The sequence below is a fragment of the Citrus clementina genome, unplaced genomic scaffold, assembly GCF_000493195.1.
Source record: "Citrus clementina cultivar Clemenules unplaced genomic scaffold, Citrus_clementina_v1.0 scaffold_5, whole genome shotgun sequence".
Taxonomy (NCBI): Eukaryota; Viridiplantae; Streptophyta; class Magnoliopsida; order Sapindales; family Rutaceae; genus Citrus; species Citrus x clementina.
The window spans coordinates 40,193,206-40,212,702 of record NW_006262201.1 but is presented as its reverse complement, the minus strand read 5'-3'; the positions used below and the strand labels follow the sequence as shown (position 1 = coordinate 40,212,702).

The 19,497-nt window shown below is 36.9% G+C and overlaps 3 protein-coding genes across 9 annotated transcripts; 1 reads left to right on the top strand and 2 right to left on the bottom strand.

Annotated features, from left to right (window-relative positions):
* The first annotated feature begins 5,373 nt into the window (after nucleotides 1–5,373).
* LOC18041203 (protein WEAK CHLOROPLAST MOVEMENT UNDER BLUE LIGHT 1) lies at nucleotides 5,374–11,261 on the top strand. Of its 5 annotated transcripts, XM_024183343.1 has the most exons (6): nucleotides 5,374–5,590; nucleotides 5,684–5,748; nucleotides 5,856–5,922; nucleotides 6,793–7,409; nucleotides 7,470–7,678; nucleotides 8,988–11,261. In XM_024183343.1, the coding sequence occupies exons 4-6, from the start codon at nucleotides 6,827–6,829 to the stop codon at nucleotides 10,866–10,868; spliced, it is 2,673 nt and encodes an 890-aa protein (XP_024039111.1). In that variant the 5' UTR covers nucleotides 5,374–5,590; nucleotides 5,684–5,748; nucleotides 5,856–5,922; nucleotides 6,793–6,826; the 3' UTR covers nucleotides 10,869–11,261. The 5 variants fall into 5 exon arrangements, with proteins under 5 accessions (XP_024039111.1, XP_006434784.1, XP_006434783.1 ...); XM_006434721.2 differs by having other exon boundaries at nucleotides 6,793–7,678; XM_006434720.2 differs by lacking the exon at nucleotides 5,856–5,922 and having other exon boundaries at nucleotides 6,793–7,678.
* Nucleotides 11,262–11,346: 85 nt separating this feature from the next.
* LOC18041202 (photosystem I chlorophyll a/b-binding protein 5, chloroplastic) lies at nucleotides 11,347–13,454 on the bottom strand. 3 transcript variants are annotated; one of them, XM_006434716.2, is made up of 7 exons: nucleotides 13,198–13,454; nucleotides 12,967–13,099; nucleotides 12,409–12,521; nucleotides 12,185–12,289; nucleotides 12,004–12,092; nucleotides 11,740–11,907; nucleotides 11,347–11,642 (listed from the first exon to the last, which is right to left on the bottom strand). In XM_006434716.2, the coding sequence occupies exons 1-6, from the start codon at nucleotides 13,410–13,412 to the stop codon at nucleotides 11,765–11,767; spliced, it is 798 nt and encodes a 265-aa protein (XP_006434779.1). In that variant the 5' UTR covers nucleotides 13,413–13,454; the 3' UTR covers nucleotides 11,347–11,642; nucleotides 11,740–11,764. The 3 variants fall into 3 exon arrangements, with proteins under 3 accessions (XP_006434779.1, XP_006434778.1, XP_006434780.1); XM_006434715.2 differs by having other exon boundaries at nucleotides 11,763–11,907; XM_006434717.2 differs by having other exon boundaries at nucleotides 11,347–11,907.
* Nucleotides 13,455–14,111: 657 nt separating this feature from the next.
* Nucleotides 14,112–17,714, bottom strand: LOC18043126 (protein CYPRO4). The gene is made up of 2 exons (XM_006434712.2): nucleotides 15,795–17,714; nucleotides 14,112–14,672 (listed from the first exon to the last, which is right to left on the bottom strand). Exons 1-2 carry the CDS (start codon nucleotides 17,442–17,444, stop codon nucleotides 14,388–14,390), a joined length of 1,935 nt encoding a protein of 644 aa, XP_006434775.1. The 5' UTR covers nucleotides 17,445–17,714; the 3' UTR covers nucleotides 14,112–14,387.
* Nucleotides 17,715–19,497: the final 1,783 nt, after the last annotated feature.

Below are 19,497 nucleotides of genomic sequence, written 5' to 3'. Positions count from 1 at the left end.
TATTTTATACCGATTGTTGGCTTTATTTTCATTTTTTATTTTCATTTTTTATTTGTTTGGATTAGGGATGGCAATTTTTTCCGATGGGATGAGATTCTGCGGGATCTCATCTTATTTGAGACGAGATTGAGATATATTTTTGTCCCATAAAAAAAATTAGAGACGAGAGTGTGACATTTTTTTTTATCCCAAATTACATATGCGGGACGGGAGTGGAATTGATAAATTCCATCCCATCCTGTCTCATTACCGATTAAGAATGAAAATTTTTTCAATTGGGATGAGATCCCGCAGGATCGCATTTCTTTTGGAACGAGATTGGGATATATTTTTATCCCCAAAAAAAATATAAAGACAGAATTGATACGTTTTTTCATCCCATTTACTTATACGGGATGGAATTTAACAATCCAAGTACCATCCCGTCCCATTGCCAACCTTAGTTTGGACCCGTACCTCCCAAGAATTTAAGCTCTTAAAAATTATTACTCGACCATGGCCTAGGACTGAGTTTTGTTTCCATATAATACCAGAGATTAGGGAAGATAGTATAGCAACCGGGTAATGCTGTTTGGTTTGCTTGTTCATTTCTTCAATGCCAATTCGGACTTTAACATTTAAACAGCCCTAACACTGCAATGGAGAGATTGTTCTATCATAAGGGTGGGTTTGGAGTGTTTTCGATGCTGTTAAAAGCATTGCCATTACTCATTTAAGAAAGTCGATGATGCGATATTTGATTGAAATGGATAAAGTGGTTTTATGGAATCTATAGATATTTACGAGATGCTATCAAAAAATGCACATGAATTTATGGAAATAGTAATGCTACGTGTAGAGATGTTCTTTTGATTTAAAAAAAAAAATGCATCTCTACATATGGTTATTTCTTGTGGGAAACTATTTGTTTTCAATTGCTTTGCATGAGCATTGACTAGTTCAAAACTTTAAATTTTCCGGTGACAGGGACATTTGCTGTGACCCAGGCTAGTCAAAATTCAGTAAAGGGTGCTTAAATTAGAATATGATTAAATTATATATTATCTAGTTTACTGCAAAATAAATTTTCATCCGATTGATCATCAGTTTTCTGTTTGCTGGTCACTTTATCATCTGAGATATGCTTCGGAAAACGCCAGACCTAATGAAATTATTAAAAGAAAAAGAGAAAAAAAAAAAAGATTGGGTGCAAGGCACGATTTAAATAAGAATCGTGTAAGAAATGTCAAATCAAAGTTTGGTCACACCAACCAAATCCGTATATAAAAATATAGTTTTCGTGGCCCAGAGAAAACGATATGGCAAAATTCTCTGCTTTCTGTAGAGTAAATGTAAAGATAAATAATTCAACTACAATTGGGCAAAGAAAACATTATCTTCAACGTAGTAGTTATTAGTTAGGTTAGTTGATAACCAATGTTTTATCAAAAGAATAACAAATAATTCAAATCCTTACATATGCACGGATCCGAAACATTACTGCACGTGGATAATAACTGTAAATTTTACAACAAAATTAAGAGCTCTTTTTTTTTGGGGGGGGGGGGGGGGGGGGGTTGGGGAGGGAAGACCAGAACAAATATATAACAGCTGATTACTCGGTCATATAAACTAAAACGGATCAGTTCAAGGATCATCTGATTTTCTTTTGCAAATGGAATTCTTGTTGAATTGGTCGATCCAATATTAGAAGATTGAGGATCCAGTTCAACTCGATTCGCTGGCTGATATTGGGCCGGATCTAGTGATGGTTTTTGGTTCTTCGTGAATGGACCCAAGGCATCACAAGTCACTAACGTGCGAGCTACTTACCCCACGAGTTTCCTCATTAGCCCCTAGTCAAAATACAAAACAACGCTGATATTTGTCTCTGGTCAAATCTTGAAATTGGCTGAAACGACGCCGTTTTGTCTATTAATTTTTTTTTTGTTTTCATTTGCTATGAACGACGACGTTTGGCTTGGATAAATCAAAAAAGCATCAACAAAACTTAGTTGCTTCTTTGTCTTCGTTCTCCTCATTTCATGAGACAACCATGTTTCACCAGACAATCGCAACTCAACTGCGCAACAACAACCCAACTGCAGATTGTCTTCCTTCAGACTCTGGTTGCAGCAGTCTCTGCATCATTACCATTTACCAAGCCCTTGAATCTGGTCCACTTTCCTTGTAAAACTGGCAGGCATTTTTTTTTTTTTTTGCTCCACGATGCCACCCATTTGTTTCCTTCGAAAGGGTGGTTTGTGTCAATTATTACAACTATCAGCAAAGAATCTTGAGAAATTTTGCTTTAAGAGAATATTGTTGGTGCACATAATTTGATCTTTTGTCGTCTCTTACTCTGTACATATACAAGTTATTATATACATCAGCTCCAGTGTGGGAATAATCATATTTCTAGGAATAATTATAAGTATGCTGCTACACGCATATGTATATATAAAAGCCTATAATTAAACATCTAACCCCCTCCCCCACTTCCCCTTTTTCTTAGATATATTAATGCTTCAATCGATTTTGGTTTTTTTAAGTTATAACAAGTCGTTCAACAATGTTATCAACACGCAAGAATCAATCTTCTGTTAGGGACGATGCCGAAAATCAATCTTCCAAGGACAATGTCGAAACTCGTCCAAGTTGAAGCCGCTGATGTTTGCGTGATTAAGGGTTCTGCAGCAAAGTGAACGAAGAGGAAAGAAGAAGCATGGTTATGTTTTTTTTGACTTTATGCAAGCCAAAACGACATCATTTCACAATAAATCAGGACAAAAAATAAAAGCGCTAAAACAACGCCGTTTTGACTCGTTTCGGGGTTTGACTCGGGATTTGACCCGAGGCAAACATCATTTCCAATACAAAATGGACGTACTCTCTCTTATTCACTTTTTTCTTTTGTTAATGTCTTCTCACCTACCTCAAGCTGTTAGAATAGAGAACCTCTCGATCTGTTGTTTCTTCTTTAGTTCTTGTTCTCTTATTCTCTTACTGACTTTCAATTTTTTTTTCTCCAACAAAACAAACGGTTGAGTGGGTAGAAAGTGATTTTAAAAAGTTAAAAATTAATTTTAGTGTTTGGTAGTTTTTTAAATCGCTTTGCAAAATCACCATGACAATAGATTTTGAAAAATAAAAACAGAATATCTTTTCAAAGTATAATTTTGAGAAGTTTTATACTTGAATACAATTTCATACATATCCTCATGTATATTATCAAAATTCAAAAGTATCCTTATTAATATAAAAGCATTAAATTTAAATAGATCATTATTGTCAATTATATTGAGATAACAAAATAAAAAAATAAAATTAATATATTTATTTTAGTTATCAATTGTTACACATACACAATTTAAAAAAAAAACTATATGCATGTTTGTAAATGTGTAAATAAATTTTATTTAATATTATGTTCATTTTAGTAATTTATATTCTTTAGCAATTTAATAACAAGATTTACTAAATACATACTACTGCTTTTAAAACTTACAAAACTTTTAAAAATAAATTTTATTAAATATTTAACTAAGTCTCTTCACCTTTGATTATTTCTAAAGTACTGCAACAATTATTTTTAAAAAAAAGTCTATATACATGTTTATAAAAAAAATTATTCAATATTATATTCATTTTCGTAATTTATAATCTTTTAGCAGTTTAACAGTAGGACTTACTAAATATATACTATCACTTTTAAAACCCACAAAAATCTTAAAAATAAATTTTATCAAATATTTAAATGATTATATTCACAGTTGGTTATTTGTACAACATAATTAGCAACAATTATTTTAAAAAGCTCAGTATTACCAAACTAGACCTTACTCCTTTATTTTATCTCACTTTTTATATATCATGACCCTATTTTGCAAATTTGTAACTGAGTCCCACTCAGCCATTACATCACCAATTTTACTAGAACATGAAATCGTTTTTTTTAACATAGAAATGAAATTATTTAAAATAAAGACTTCAAGAGTTTGGAGTTGAATAATGTACATCGAATATATTTTTCTTCCCATGCATTTTGCAACGCCACCTGAACCTTTAAAATAAAAAGAAAATGCAAATCTCCATAGATCGCCTCTTTGTATTAATCTAGACTTAAAAAATGAGCAGCTAATATTATTTTATTTTAACTAATTAAATAATTATGGTTGGAAAATTCCCTCATTGTTATTATTTTTAAACATTAGCGTGGTACACATTAATAAGTTTCCATCAAATTGTGATCTGTGAATTATGTGATTTGCGAATCAGAGTTTCCAGACCAGTTGTCCCAAACGGACCCTTCGTTTTGATATGCAGTCTCTAATGTCCAATGATGCTTGCCCATCACATTATTCAATGCAAGGGTCAGTTTCAGAAAGATTTTCAGCTGAGTTCGGCATGACGTGGTTTTATCAGACCTGCCATGGTATCCAAATGTATCATACGCTTTTTCTTTTTCTTTTTTCTTTTTTTTTTGGTTAATAACAAGATTGCCCACCACTCCACAAACGCAATTACACACCTCCCAAGCTTCGTATCTGCTGCTAGTCCCAGACCCCCCCAGATTCGTCCTTCTTCCGATTTCCAAACTTTCTATTTCTGCATTTGCTTCGGAAAAGAAAAACGCTATTGGGGTTCACTTTGAAACTCCAGAGCCAAAACTAGCGAGCTCCCAGGTCACTGACCTCAGGCACACTTTCAATTTTCAACGTTGATCCAACGGCTCTTGTTTCTCGCCACGTAGGCGCTCTGACATCAGATTATTTTCCCTCCACAGTGATTATGAATAATTTGGCCATCAAGTTGTCTTGTCATTTTCGATCTTGACCGTTTGCGAGGACTATTACATGGCTCAAAGTGCCTGTCACTTATCTCTCATGACAATACTATCCTTACCAGCTTCCATACATTGTACAACAAATTCACGTAAATTGATAAGTACTTGAATAGTTGGAGGAATATAACGGTGCTCGCTGATGAAAGCTCAACCACTCTCCTCTAAGAGAGTGGAGTGTAAATTTCACTCGTGACTCGTGATGGGCGGTGGCTTTAATTTATTATATTTTATTTAATCATAATGAATTTACTTTTTATTATTAGCATTTTTAAAGATTTAGTAACAGAGGGGGGAAAAAAAGAACTCCTCGTTTCTAAAATGTTGATATATATATATATATATATATATATATATATATATTCTGACGTGGATTTTCATATATTTGTTTTTTCGGTTCAACTAAAAACGATCAAATTAGCGACGGAGTCGTGGGAGAGCCTAGCTGAATTCAGCTGACTGCTGAGCTTTCAAATCCAATCCAAAGCCACCCTGTTTTTAGTCAAACACAATTTTCTCTTCTAAGATTCTTTAGGGGAAAAAATAATTATTATTATGATTATTTTTAAGTTTTAACAAAAGAAAATGGGATACTTGATATAAATAAAAAATAGATCAAAACAAATCTGGAAGGAGAGAAAGGGAGGGCGTACAGGTGGATCTAGTCTGTGACTGTAATGCAAACTACTATAGGCCGGCTCCACCCCCACGCTCTTGTCCAAGCCTGAAGCGTCTCTTTCCGCTAATTTCTCGTTCCTATTTTTAACAGTAATAATTTCGACCTCCACTTTTTTAAATTTGCTAAATTTAATTTCCATAACTCTTTCTTTTCTTTTTTTTTTCTTTGTATGGAATTTTCAGAGGTCATCATTATCTTTTCGTTTCGACTCATCTCTTTTTCCATCGTTCATTTCTTGTGAATCCAGGTACGTTCCTTGTTCTCTTGCTTTCACTTTTAATTAGTTGATATGTTTAATTGTTGCTTAATTTCGTGATTGAATCTTGAATTGAATTATTAAATCCTGACATCCAGTATCGGGATAATTCTACGTTGACTGCCGTAATCGAGCCCGTATATATTTGCTGGATTGAAACGACAAGTGAGTCTCAATTAATTGATTCATTAAAATTTTGAATTAATTTTTTTTTTTTTTTTTTGGTTATAGTTTTTTCAATTGGCAAAATGTTTTAGCCTTTTTTCCTTTCCTGTATGGATGGATTGCTATTAATTTTCTGCTTATGCATGGATGATTTTCTACTTTCATGAATGCAGATTATTTTTGAAAACTTAAATCTGGCTCCATTTTGTTATTAACAAACTATAAATGATGTTAGAAAGATGTGTGCTTTAATTAATTATTGGTGGATATGGTTGCCAAACTGTTTAACTTGCGTTCTAAATTCGATTGGAATACTTGGAAGGTTAAAAGTGTTTCTCTTAATCACAAAAGACCCAAATTAACAGAGGAGCATTTGGTAACAAGCTAGGTTGAAGCATTTCACTGTATTGATCATAATTATGGGCTTCTGATGCTGACTAATGAATGCATCTAATGGGTTCTGCTTTCCCCGATTATCATTTGGCTATTAGATCTCATGTTCGGATTTCAACTTTTGAATTAACTATTGCTGGAGCTATCATTCTTGTTAGTGGAAAGCTCTAGCTAATTATTTTGGGCTTTTAATCGAAACAATAGTAAATTCTCCATTGGTGCTCACTTGCGGATGTCCATACGAAATAAAATGCGGATGGAGCTAAAAGACAAGCACACTATTTTTTTTTTACTGCATTAGACTTTGTGTTTTTTGTCTTTTAGCTCCGTCCACATGAATTTTTCGTGAGGACGCTTGCACCTGAGCATGACCAGTAAATTCTCTTACTGCATATATTGTGAGGGATTAATGTGAGATTTTGGCTCATTTTTTATTTGATAATTTAATTATTTAAGTCCTTATTATTTAAATTTCAGCATCTTCGGGGCACTCCTTAATAATTCGTAAGGAATGGAGGATGTTAAAATCGCTGAAGAGATGCCTCCTCCAGAGTCTACTTTATCTCCCAAAGCTGATAATGGTTCTTCCAGTGAGCTTCCGGAAGACCCAGTTACTAATAGAAAAGTATCTAATGAGTTGTCAAATATGGAAACTTCTAAACCAAAACCCGTAGAAGATACTGCTGATGTCCCGGTTGGGGGACAGGATGAAGTCCTTTCAGCAGACAATTCAGTTTCAAATTCAGCGGTTGCAATTGATGAATCAGAGACAGACCATAGGGATACTGTGATGGAAGATTCTAAAACTGAAGCCACGCAAGATAACCCTAATGGAAAGCAATCTCAAGATGATGGTTCTGTCATTGATTCCCGTGTTCATACTGATAACAGCGATATACCCTCTGTTTCCTCTCCTCAGGTACATGATTCTAGAGATGACCAACGCATTGAACCATCAGATAAGCTTGCTCTGCCCCATACAGAGCTGGCCAGTATTGCTGTGAGAGCACCAGGAACTGTCGATTCTCCTAAACATGTTTTGGATTCTCCTAAACCTGGTGATTCTCCTAAATATGTTTTGAATTCTCCTAAACATGTTTTGGATTCTCCTAAATCTGGTGATTCTCCTAAATATGTTTTGAATTCTCCTAAACATCTCGTCAATTCCCCCAAGCATGTTTTTGGTTCTCCTAAACAATTTGGTTCTCCTAGATATGGTATCAGTTCTCCTAAACTTGCGAAGCAGGGTGAAATGAAGAGAGGTCTTATTGATACAACAGCACCTTTTGAGTCAGTTAAGGAAGTTGTGTCAAAGTTTGGTGGAATTGTTGATTGGAAAGCCCATAGAATGCAAACTGTGGAGGTATATGTCTTTTGGCTTTGTTATTAGATTGACTTATTTTGCTGCATTGTATTAATTATGATTCCTTTATACCATTGCGTGGTTGACCTACTGTATGCACTCTAATAATGCTTGCTAATATTTGGTCATGATATTTTTGTTGCGCCTTGCTGCAAAGCTAAAACAATAAGTTTGTTTCGTATACAGCAATTGTCAAAGTGATTATGTATAATTGGAGTGCGTGTCATTAAATTGGTGAGCTATTGTGAAGTATGGTGCAATGATGGCAGTTGTAAAGGCAATGACCTGAATAAAATGGTGATGAGTTGTTGGCTAGTTGCATTTATGAGATGTGTTAGCTATAGAGAAGGTAAAGGAGGCCATATTGGTATCTTAGTGGTGAGGAGCTAGGCATTGTGAAGGTGGCGATGATAGAGAAGATTTCTCAAAGCCAGAATACCTGTAGATGCCCTTGTTGAAATTTCATGGACCTTTCATTTCTTTGGTTTAATTGTCCTTGATCTCAAGTTTTCTTTTTCTGAAGTCTCAACTTAATATCATTTTCACTTTGTCTTTACTGCTTTCAACATCACAATTAAAATAAAATTAAGGTGTGTGTTTTGTTATTAATTTTACTGAATAAACTGGCTAGGATTTTTGAAGTTGGTGTAAGGATGCATTCCACCTTAACAGATTTGTGACACGGGGGAATTAATGAATGATTACTTGCTGAGATATCATGGAAATGAACTTAGGTGCCTTGTGAGGACTACAGATAATATGTTTCTGTTTTGAGTCCATCTTCCTAAGAGATACGGTATCATTAAAGGCAGCTTTATTATTACAGTGATACAAATTAAAGGAAATTACTCTTTGCATATTAGGGTTATGTGATCGTCTGCAGCAGCACTTCTGTCACTTGTTGAGGTGGGAGTTGTTATAGTTGTGAGGTTATAGTGCTGGGTATGTTTGGTGGTTGGAATGACACAAGGGCTAAACATATGCTTGATATCAACCAGAAAGAAAGCATTCTGTTTCTCTGCTTATGGAAAATGATTTCTTTCTGATGTTTTATTTAATATTATTTTACCATTTTTAAGAATGAGAAGAGTACTCAGTTTTTGACTTATTGTCAAAAGTTTATTTCTTGAATCTTGCTATTTCCCCACTTTCTTTATCCATTTTGTTCTTCTTCATCTTCTTAAATGTTTCAAGGAATGCTAATGTGAAGACTTGACTTTGAAAGTTGCATTGTATAGCAATGTGATTTACAAAAAAATTGTTTCTTCCAAAAATTGACTTTTATTAAATTCCTTCTCTGGTCATTTAGAGGCGCAAATATGTGGAGCAAGAACTGGAAAGGTCACATGAGGAGATGCCTGAATACAGGAAAAGGTCTGAGGCCGCTGAAGTGGCAAAAAACCAAGTACTCAAGGAGCTGGACCAAACTAAGAGATTAGTAGAGGAACTAAAACTTAATCTGGAGAGGGCACAGACCGAAGAACATCAGGCAAAACAAGACTCTGAATTAGCCAAGCTCAGGGTGGAGGAGATGGAGCAAGGCATTGCTGATGATGCCAGTGTTGCAGCCAGGGCACAGCTTGAGGTTGCCAAAGCCAGGCATGTTGCCGCAGTTTCTGAGTTGAAATCTGTTAAAGACGAGGTGGAATCATTGCGCAAGGATTATGCTTCTTTGGTGACTGAAAAAGACATAGCTGTAAAGAAGGCTGAAGAGGCTATTTCTGCATCCAAGGAAGTTGAGAAAACAGTGGAGGAACTGACCATTGAGCTAATTGCTACCAAGGAGTCCTTAGAGTCTGCACATGCTGCTCATCTGGAGGCAGAAGAGCAAAGAATAGGGGCAGCAATGGCCAGAGATCAAGATTCTCACCTTTGGGAGAAGGAATTGAAGCAGGCAGAAGAGGAACTTCAGAAACTTACCCAGCAAATTCTTTCAGCAAAGGACCTTAAATCAAAACTAGACACTGCTTCAGCCTTGCTACTTGATTTGAAAGCTGAATTATCAGCTTATATGGAATCCAAACTGAAAGAAGAATCCAATGAAGAAGGACATTCAAATGGTGAATTGGAGGAACCAGAGAGGAAAACTCATACTGATATACAAGCAGCGGTTGCTTCCGCAAAGAAGGAACTGGAAGAAGTGAAGCTAAACATTGAGAAAGCTACTGCTGAAGTCAATTGCTTGAAGGTGGCAGCCACATCCTTACAATCAGAGCTTGAAAGGGAAAAATCGGCCCTTGCTGCCATTAGGCAGAGAGAAGGAATGGCATCAGTCGCAGTTGCTTCTTTGGAAGCTGAGCTGGACAGGACTCGGTCTGAAATAGCTCTTGTTCAGATGAAAGAGAAAGAAGCTCGGGAGAAGACAGTAGAGCTACCCAAGCAACTACAGGTAGCAGCCCAAGAGGCTGACCAGGCCAAGTCACTTGCTCAGGCCGCTGGTGAAGAGCTTCACAAGGCAAAGGAAGAAGCAGAGCAGGCAAAGGCTGGAGCAAGTACCATCGAGAGTAGATTAACTGCCGCACGAAAGGAGATAGAGGCTGCCAGGGCATCCGAAAAGTTAGCTTTAGCTGCTATCAAAGCATTGCAAGAGAGTGAATCAGCTCAAAGGACTGATGATGTGGATTCTCCTACTGGTGTAACACTTTCTTTAGAGGAGTATTATGAGCTCAGCAAGCGTGCCCATGAGGCAGAGGAACAGGCCAACATGAGGGTGGTTGCTGCCATCTCTCAAATTGAGGTAGCAAAAGCATCTGAGTTGAGAAGCTTGGAGAGGTTGGAAGAAGTCAATAAGGAGATAGCAACAAGGAAAGAAGCGCTGAAAGTTGCGATGGAGAAAGCTGAGAAGGCCAAGGAAGGCAAGTTGGGTATAGAACAGGAGTTGAGAAAGTGGAGGGCAGAACATGAGCAACGAAGAAAAGCCGGTGAATCTGGTCAAGGTGTAAACTCCACAAAAATCCCGACACCAAGTTTGGAGGAGAAGAAAGATTCAAAGAAGTATGACCGCATGTCGTCGGCTGCCGCTGTTCCTAATATGACAAGCCCAAAGGCATCTATGCAAGGAAGTAACACTGAAACTGAATCATCTCCAGAAGCCAAGGGTCCAAAGAAAAAGAAGAAGTCATTGTTTCCAAGGCTTTTTATGTTTTTGGCTCGAAGGAGATCACATGCATCTAAGTCATCATCAACATAAAGCTTCACAAAAAAATATATGTAATTATTTTCTGTTGTGATTTTACCTTTCTTTTCGTTGGGGAACATTTCTCCTTGCAGTGACCATGAGAGCTGGATATATGAAGAGTTTTACTCGGATGTAAATGCTGGTGATTGTTGTATGTATGATATTGAATTATACTTTTTTTTTCCTCACAGAAATGATTTGTATGGTGGTTGGATTCTGGAGAATGTAATAAGTCTGTAATGTGTTTGATTGGGTTAGGAAAAATGAGTAAGATGGTTCAATGATGTATAGGATTGAATGTTTGAACCAAAGCTCCTGAGAAGATATGCTTGAGCTAGTGAAAGGATTTGGGACTTCTGTTTCTTATGGAATTCGCAGTAAAATCATTATTATTTTTGTTTTGTATGCCATGGTATTATTAACTTCATTAGAAGTAACGAAAGTCACTCAAGAGTAGAAAGTTCATTCTCAAATCTTATCTTATGACATGGTTTCTATACTCCCTCCAACGGGGATTATAACTTTTTCCTGTTCCATGCCTAGAAAATACCAGTATCCTGCTTCACTTACCGCTGTGCTTGATAATGGAATATTCTTTGCACCCCAAACTATTTTATTCAAGTGAGCCTCATTCGTTGTGATATCTCTTACGGGGGAACGAAATCAAAGAATATATAGGCTTGCAGAGATCCTCTATCTAATTGTCTATCTAGGGCGATTGATCTTTCTCCAATAGCCGCGGGGCTTTGTCTCGGTCTTCTACCTCGAAATCTGAGGGACCAGTTCCTATGGAATGAAAGGAACGTCAGCGTAGCCTAAAGTGAAGATCTATGAGAAAAATAAACAGAGGAGGAATAGCAAATGGCCTCGCAATTTATATTACTTTCCAACTTCATTGTAAAATACATTTATGAGCCAGAGTTAGCAAGGGTCTGGATAATGGTTTTGTGCCATGGATCGGAGAGGTGCTCCAAAATGTTATCAATTGGACCAACATGAGTCACAGAAGCTTGCACAAAGATACCAAGCATAGCTACCATTGCAAGTCGTCCTGTCAAAAACGCTAAGCAAATCAAAACCCTTTCAAAATAATAACCATTCAGAAGGGAAATTAGTAGTGATTAACAGAGAACTAAGCAAATCAAACCATTCTTAATCTCTTTAAGCTTCCATTCGCGAGCATTTCTGATATCTTTAGCCAGGCCAAGAGGATTTAGCAGAGGACCTCCAGGGTAGCTGTTTGTCATAAGTCACAATAGTAATTCAAAACTTTATTCAGTTTTAGTGCAGTTGGCAACTTATAAGTAATGTGAGTCACAGAAAATTACCCAGGTTCTAAACCTTCCAGCGCAGCTTCCAATCCAAAGAAGGATCCCTCTTTGGTTTGTGATCCGGGACTAATGTAATCCATATACCTTTTGGTTTCAGCGAAGCTGTGCATAAAACAAATTCGAATTTTATTTGCTACGGAAGATGGAAAGGAAAAGGGAAAAAAAAAGCAGCATGACAGCAGATCGTTTGTGGAAAGTGGGTAAGCTAGTAAACATGGTACCCCATCAATAGTAGTTGCACGATGAACAAAGTTCTTGTGCTGGCAAACTTGAATTCAACTGCACCGGCTTCATACCAGACTGGTAACTCTCGGATCCCCGTTACGCGGAGTAACTGTAACAAACTACTGTAAGTTCACCAAAAATGCAATCTGGAAACTGTAAAACAATAAATATTACATTTTCTTCTACCTTTCCATTGATCAAATGAGTGCGCCATTGTGGTTAAAGACTCAGGGCAGTTCAATGTCACAGCATTAAATCAAGCATAAATACCATTAAACCAATGGATAATCTTCAAACTCTATAAATAGTTGTTGAACTCATCTATTCCTGGGATGAACAAATTCTAATTCCTATTGCGTGTGCCATTTTCCTTGCATGCTCTGTTAGATTATTGTGCTCCGTATTGGCTCTTGATTTTACATATTTGATTTTTAAGAGTTAGTGTTCAACAATTCAATAGTATCAGAAAACCATAAGGTGGATATATTAGGATAAAGAGATAGTAACAAATGAAACTTCGTTTGGCCAGGAAGAGTGTGTTTGATTTCACTCACATCTGTGAAAAGAATTCCAGCAACTCCAGCCATAGCAAAACGGGCATGCACCAACTCTGCCTGCACATACCACCTTAAGCTCTCCGGATCCTCTCCAAGCCCAAGTGGATCAAATCCAAAATCTCCAGCCAAACTTCAATAATCCAAAAAATATTTGAAATTCAAGCAAATCATAGTAAACAGATATGAAGTGATATGTCCAAATATTATATAGTACTACAAAAGGCTCACGTTCCATCAAGGTAGGGAGGAGGGTCGAGTCCAGGGAGCCATGTTGGTCGCTGCTGGGCTCGAACCACAGTTGCCAAATAACGTCGAGTGGTTCCTGATTTGGCAGGCAGAAATGCGCTAGTGATACCTATTGACGATTTATTTACGTCGTTACAAATGAAGGACGATGAAGAGGAAGGCTGAAGGAGGAAGCCTCTTCCAACTGCAACTGCCATTTTTGTTTCTCTCTCTATCAACTAGTTTTTATTCAGGTATGCATCCACGCATTCATTTAAGATTTAACTAACTACCCGAAAAATGAAAAGAAATGAAGTCTCTAACTGAAAATCGTGATAACGTGGCCCCACTTATCGCCTTAACCACGGATAGCAATACCCACAGCTGAAAAAAAAAAATTATAAATCCGTACATAACCTGTGGTTGAGTTTTATCTTTTTAAAATAATCTTACTGTAGCGGATTTTAATAATTATCAAATTCATACATTAAAAAACACAAATATTAAACTTTTTTGCAAATTAACCTAAAGCCACGTGGCCGGATTTCAGAGGTAACGATCTCTACAAAGCATCTGCATGTATAAATAGATAAGTGATTTACTTTACCCTAAATATTTCTAAATATGCTCTCAATTTTGTGGATCATGCTACGATGCAACTGTGGCACCGTACTACAATTGCATCTAGCCGTTGAATGTAATTAGATTAGTGAGATTTACTGACATCCAACGGTTAGATACAACTATAACATGGTGTCACAGTTGCACCTAAGGTTTGCCCCAATTTTGCGTGCCCAATTGAAATTCAGAGTTCTGCATTTTTTCACTGTTCACAATGATTTCTGACACCAGATTTAAGAGGAATTATTCATGGAAGCCAGCAATTAACAAACAATTAAACAAAAAAAAAACTAAAATTAAAATTAAAAAAGACCCATTTTTCTATGAAGGAAGCAATATCTGCTTTGTTAACAAATTATACAACAATAAAGTCGCGAGCTTTTTCACTTGCAAGTTGCATCGTGATCTAAAAACTGCCTAGGAGTACAATAAGAAATTATCAGTCTCTGAATCATTGTCAAAACATTAGATAATTAACAACTTAAAATATAATAGATAAGTTCTTCATCAAGCACTTGAAAATTCGTCAAAAACATAAAGTAGACAAAAAAAAAAAGGGGCGCTAGACAAGCTTAGCACTGCCTGCTAGATATGCTGAAGGAACTGACTTTCATGGGTGTTGCTATGACCAGGGGTGCCTCGGGCAAATCACTGACTGCAAATTTGTCATGCATGAAACGACTATCAACAATGGAGTCATCCTTGAGAACTATTTTATAGCAGTAACAGCTCTTCAGGCCCTCCTGATTCTGGTAGCACTCATGAGAACCATTCTTCACCTGTTGAAAGTTCCATATCACACTGAACTTGCCTACAGTTGCGACCAGGTGGCGTTCCTGCTTGCCATTCTCAGTGACCTATGTAAATTTGAGACACAAAACAGTTAAGATGTCCATAGGACTTTGAATGACCAAAGCATGTTCATTATACAAAATTAACAAAAGAATGAGCAGCAAGTATAGGGCATGATCATCCAAGTTTACTGTGAGGTTGTAGGAAAGGAGACTCTTCCACCATATTAATAAAATTATGTTTGCATAGGCGGAGCCATGGTGGGCTCTGGGCTTCCTAAAATTTCTCTTCATTTTTGACAATTAACCTAATTGTTTATTCTCGTTGTAGTTAATGCCGGTCTTATTTTGCAGAAGTTAAAAAAAAAACAAAATCTAAATTCTTTTCTGACTTGCCAACTGTTTCATTCCTCAACCTTTTAGCCTTCTTTCTTTCTTCTCTCAAAAATCATAGTGCTAAAAGCTTGGAGAAACATCATAACAACATATCATATGCAAATCTTATATTTTAAAATAAGGGATTTAGCAAATAGGGAAGGAAACAACATCATTAACAACCAACTAATCCAGAAAACAATTAAGCAACCAAAACTCAGTAAAACATTCATATAAAAACCATTATAGTTTAAAGAGACAACAAACTTATGCAACTTGAGGCAGGTCAAATGGTCAAAATTTCTGAGCATGAAAAGCACATCTCCCTTGAGTAATTCTCCAGTGAAGTAACTGAACAATAATGCAAAATATCACTTAAAAGTTTAGACCATGGCTCATGTCTGCCTAGTTTGAATAAATCCATAACTATAAAACTTTGCAAACCTTATCTGATAACATAATACATTTAGCAAACTGAGAAGGAAACAGCCTACTAAAACCAACTAATCTACAAAACAATTATAGCAACCAAAACACAGCATTGGCCGCTACAGTAAGGCAGGCACATGAACCATTAAACAGAAAAAACGCACAACTTCAAAGCACTGAAAAAGAAAAACAAGAATAACACCACAAAAATCCAGTAGCAGTGTGCAAGACCCCAGATGAAGAAATATGAAAAGAGTTCCTCAATTCATATCCAATGACCATTTGAGCATAGCATGACAGATGTAAATCATACTAGATTCATTGGTAGTGCAACGGCTAAACAACCACATGTAAACAGCTCAATAAAGAAATAAGTATGCTTACCCAAGAAAACTGAGCCTTATGAAACTTATTATTAACTCCAGCCAAATGTGAATCCAGAGGAGTCAGCTTCAGCAATCTCGGGGCAGCAATCTTATTTCCCATACGACCATTAAAACCAGTCTTTGTTGTACCATTCTTGTCAGTAAAAAGTGTGCAGATAAGGATCAAGTAGGTGTCAGTAGTCCCCAATATCCACCTTCCATCATAGGTAACATCCACGTACCTAATAGGTGACCCCAGGCCAGGAAAAGCTGTTTTGGCCTGTCTCATAGAATTGCTCGAGTACAACCGAATCTTTCCATCAAGAGACCCAACAACAATTGAGCCATCACCAGTACTTGCAAAGCATTGAAAATTAGTCCCCCTGGAAAATTGATGCCCCTGCGACCAATTCAACACAGGTGCGCCAGCATTTGCAAGATTTTGAACAATGCCATTTTTATCACGCATGTCCCATCTGCAAAGCCTATTGTCATCCAATCCTAAAAATGTGGAACCTGAAGGATCTAATTGTGCCCCTTTACTGTCATTTGCGATATCTCTCATTGTAATATCAGTCCCATCTTTCTCAAACTTCCATTCTGTAACAATCTTTCCTGTCTCAATATCAAGCTGATGTAACCCAGTATTATGAGGCTTTGCATCACTCATTGGACTCATGAATAACATACTAGTCTCAGCTCTCATAAGAAGTGCCTTTTTAGGTGTGGAATGGACCAAATTGGAACTGCTCCTATAATTGCCACCACTGAAATTCACAAAACCACCTTTCCCATGAATGCCATCGCTATAGTTCTTAACAACCTGGATACCGGAATCACTTACCAAGAAACTATTATCCAGTGCACCCAACGCCAAACTTTGTATCCCTACGTTGGCCTCCTCTTCAAACTCCTCTGTCAAATCTTGATTAGCCCTTAATGGAGTTGCTGACCCAGGGCTTTTCAAGAGACTATCATCTGCATCCTCCCACATCGAATCATCAGCCGCTTCAGGCTTAGCCCACCCAATAAAATCCTTGCCATAGACCTTCAGCTTGTTTGCTTCATTAGATTCATACCCATAAGTGTTCTCAAATAAACAATCTTGAAACTTAGTAACAAAAATTTTGTAATCGTCGTCACTAAGAAACTTCATAGCCCACACACCTTGTGCCACGAAATCAACACGACGTTGATCTTTAAAGGTCTTCAATTGCATCTCCGCGGAGACTTTGACTCGAATCTTAAAACCAACTTTCAATACCCAAAAAGGGTCTTCACATTCGCCTTCTCCATCATCATCATCCTCTTCTTCTTCACCACGGCCGTCGATTCTTGACGTTTTGAGGAACGAATAAGAAGTGAGTTTCTCGGAAGTGACCCATTTGGCTTTTGGTGTGTTGCCACCGATGTGAAGGTAAAGCTTGACGGCGTTAGGGTTTTGAGCAGCTGATGGGTACTTGAGTTTCAAGGCTTTAAGCTTAGATTCCACTTCGTCCAGAGACGAAGGCGTTTTGGGTCTGCGTTTCGAAGAAGAAGAAGAGGACCTATCCGGGGTTTCATCTTTGCAGTCCTCGTAGTTGTCTTCTTCTTCATGTTCACGTTCCGTTTCATATTCATCTTCGGAGTCTGAGATATCGAGATCTTCGCGACTGTGAGACCCACCCATTCTCAATTTCTCGGTTGATTTTGCCTTCTGTGTCTGTTGGTGCAAATGCAATGAGAGTAGATTTGATTTGGGGATGCGAAGGGCGCCAAGTTCGAAATTTGAAATCGGAGCGTTGCGGTTTTTGGCTTTTTCCTTTTTTTCTTGTTTAGGGTTTTGACTTTTTAATTGAAGTCCACCGGTTTCCGCCTATTACCCAGCATTCGGTACCATTTGGAGATCCGGATCCAGTTTGAAGTATAGCTCCCAGATTAGGGGGATGCTCACTTGGGAAAAAATTAATATACATTCTTAAGAGTGCGCGCGCGTGTATAATTCACTGAGTTATTATATAATAACTTTGTTTGGTTTACTCATGTTTACGCGCACACAAAAGCACTCACTCTATCATTAGCATAGTCTTCGAAATATCAAATATTAATACTACATTCTCGTAGATGCTTATTAATTAATAACTTAATAACTTTGATTTCACTTTTTCTGTCAGACAGCGTAGTCTTTTCCAGATATCAGTGGTGTATTATTAGCTAGTCAACTGAGGATTGGTGGCGCTGATTTCTCATGTAGCATAGTCATATATAATTAATTGAAGCCATAACAAGCATCAGTAGAAACATGAGCAACATATATGAAAGAACAAAGCTTCCATGGGAGTATGCTTGATTAATAATAGAATAAAAATAACCTTGGGGAGCAGCATGCTGAGAAGGTGGAGGAAGCCAGACATGAGTAGTTCCAGCATTAGCAATATCAGGAATTCTTTTCTTCAGAAAATTGTACCATCCTCCTTTCTTGTTACATGTTGAAACCCTGTCACTTTATTTAACTAAATTTTTTCAACAAATCATTTTTTTTTATTACATGAGATTATTGCTCAAATTACAACTCATATTACAAATCTGACTATTACTGAGACCAACTTACATCAATATTTATGGAGCTCTACCTAGATTTTAACCCTCACTAATATTCGAGAAATGTCTACTCCACTCACTCTTGGGTAAGGGAGAATATTATTTTCACTCAATTATATAATATAATTAAGGAAGAAAATACCCCCACATTGCACTTATAGGGGTTCAAACTACTGCCTTCCAAGTTAGAGAGCAGCAACCCTAACCACTCAGCGCCCAAGTAACTTCAACAAATCTTTTATTTTTTAATACTTATTATACAATATTTCAACGAATTATTCTTTCCACTCACATCTTTTTATATTAATAATCCAATTATTTACAACTGCTATTTCAACTTACCCAAATTATCTACTCCTCACAAATATTCGAGAATTGTTTACTTTTTTTACATTTCGTAATAATTGACTCCACTCAATCATATTTAATTGAAAGAAAGTGAGTCTTAAAACCTTGAAGAGCAAGCGGTCCACCACTCAGCCTTTGCTCGATTGGCAATTACATACATTCGTTTGACAATTGAATGCCTTAATTGAAATAACATGGTCGGAGACGTGAAAGGCGGGAAGACAGAGAGGAAACAGATTAAATTGAGTAGACTCATTCTTCTGGTTAGTCTCGTGCAGTTGGGTGGGGGATTCTGAGTCTTTTATATTATAGGCATCATTGGCCATTTTGTGCTCCTTTCCACACGTTAATGTAAGTAAGAAAAAGGAAGGATGGAAATTGGAATTCTTGTTCGCAGTCATAAGTATCAGATGTTTGGTTTGGTCCTCGCTAATTCCTGTAGTGGGTTTTCTTCTTTTTCTTTTCCCAGAATCAAAGGCCATGCAATTTGACTTCCCCTCACTTGATTTATTTATGAAATTAATTGTTATTTCATGAGATCTACTTGCAGTTAATTGATGAGTATGATGACCAATATGAGGTTACTGAACAGACTAAATGCAAGATTAATCTTTCAAAACATCATGGTTACAGTTGCAAGCAGTCGGCATCATCCTTAAACCTTCAAAGAGAATTAATTGTGGTAGCCCTGTACAAGTGATGACTCTTGCCCTCCAAATTTCAATCTTCGAGTCAACCTTCAATCATTTTTAACTTTTGTGGAACCGTTCAAGGTCGTTGCAGTCTCAAGTCTT

Coding starts and splice junctions, on each gene's coding strand:
- LOC18041203 (XM_006434720.2), top strand. CDS start 6,827: ATGGAGGATGTTAAAATCGCTGAAGAGATGCCTCCTCCAGAGTCTACT. Junction 7,679..8,987: donor ATAGAATGCAAACTGTGGAG/GTATATGTCTTT, acceptor CTGGTCATTTAG/AGGCGCAAATATGTGGAGCA.
- LOC18041202 (XM_006434717.2), bottom strand. CDS start 13,412: ATGGCAGTTGCAGTTGGAAGAGGCTTCCTCCTTCAGCCTTCCTCTTCA. Junction 12,093..12,184: donor CTGGAAGGTTTAGAACCTGG/GTAATTTTCTGT, acceptor TATGACAAACAG/CTACCCTGGAGGTCCTCTGC. Junction 11,908..12,003: donor GCTTAAAGAGATTAAGAATG/GTTTGATTTGCT, acceptor CGTTTTTGACAG/GACGACTTGCAATGGTAGCT.
- LOC18043126 (XM_006434712.2), bottom strand. CDS start 17,444: ATGGGTGGGTCTCACAGTCGCGAAGATCTCGATATCTCAGACTCCGAA. Junction 14,673..15,794: donor ATAAGGCTCAGTTTTCTTGG/GTAAGCATACTT, acceptor AAATTTACATAG/GTCACTGAGAATGGCAAGCA.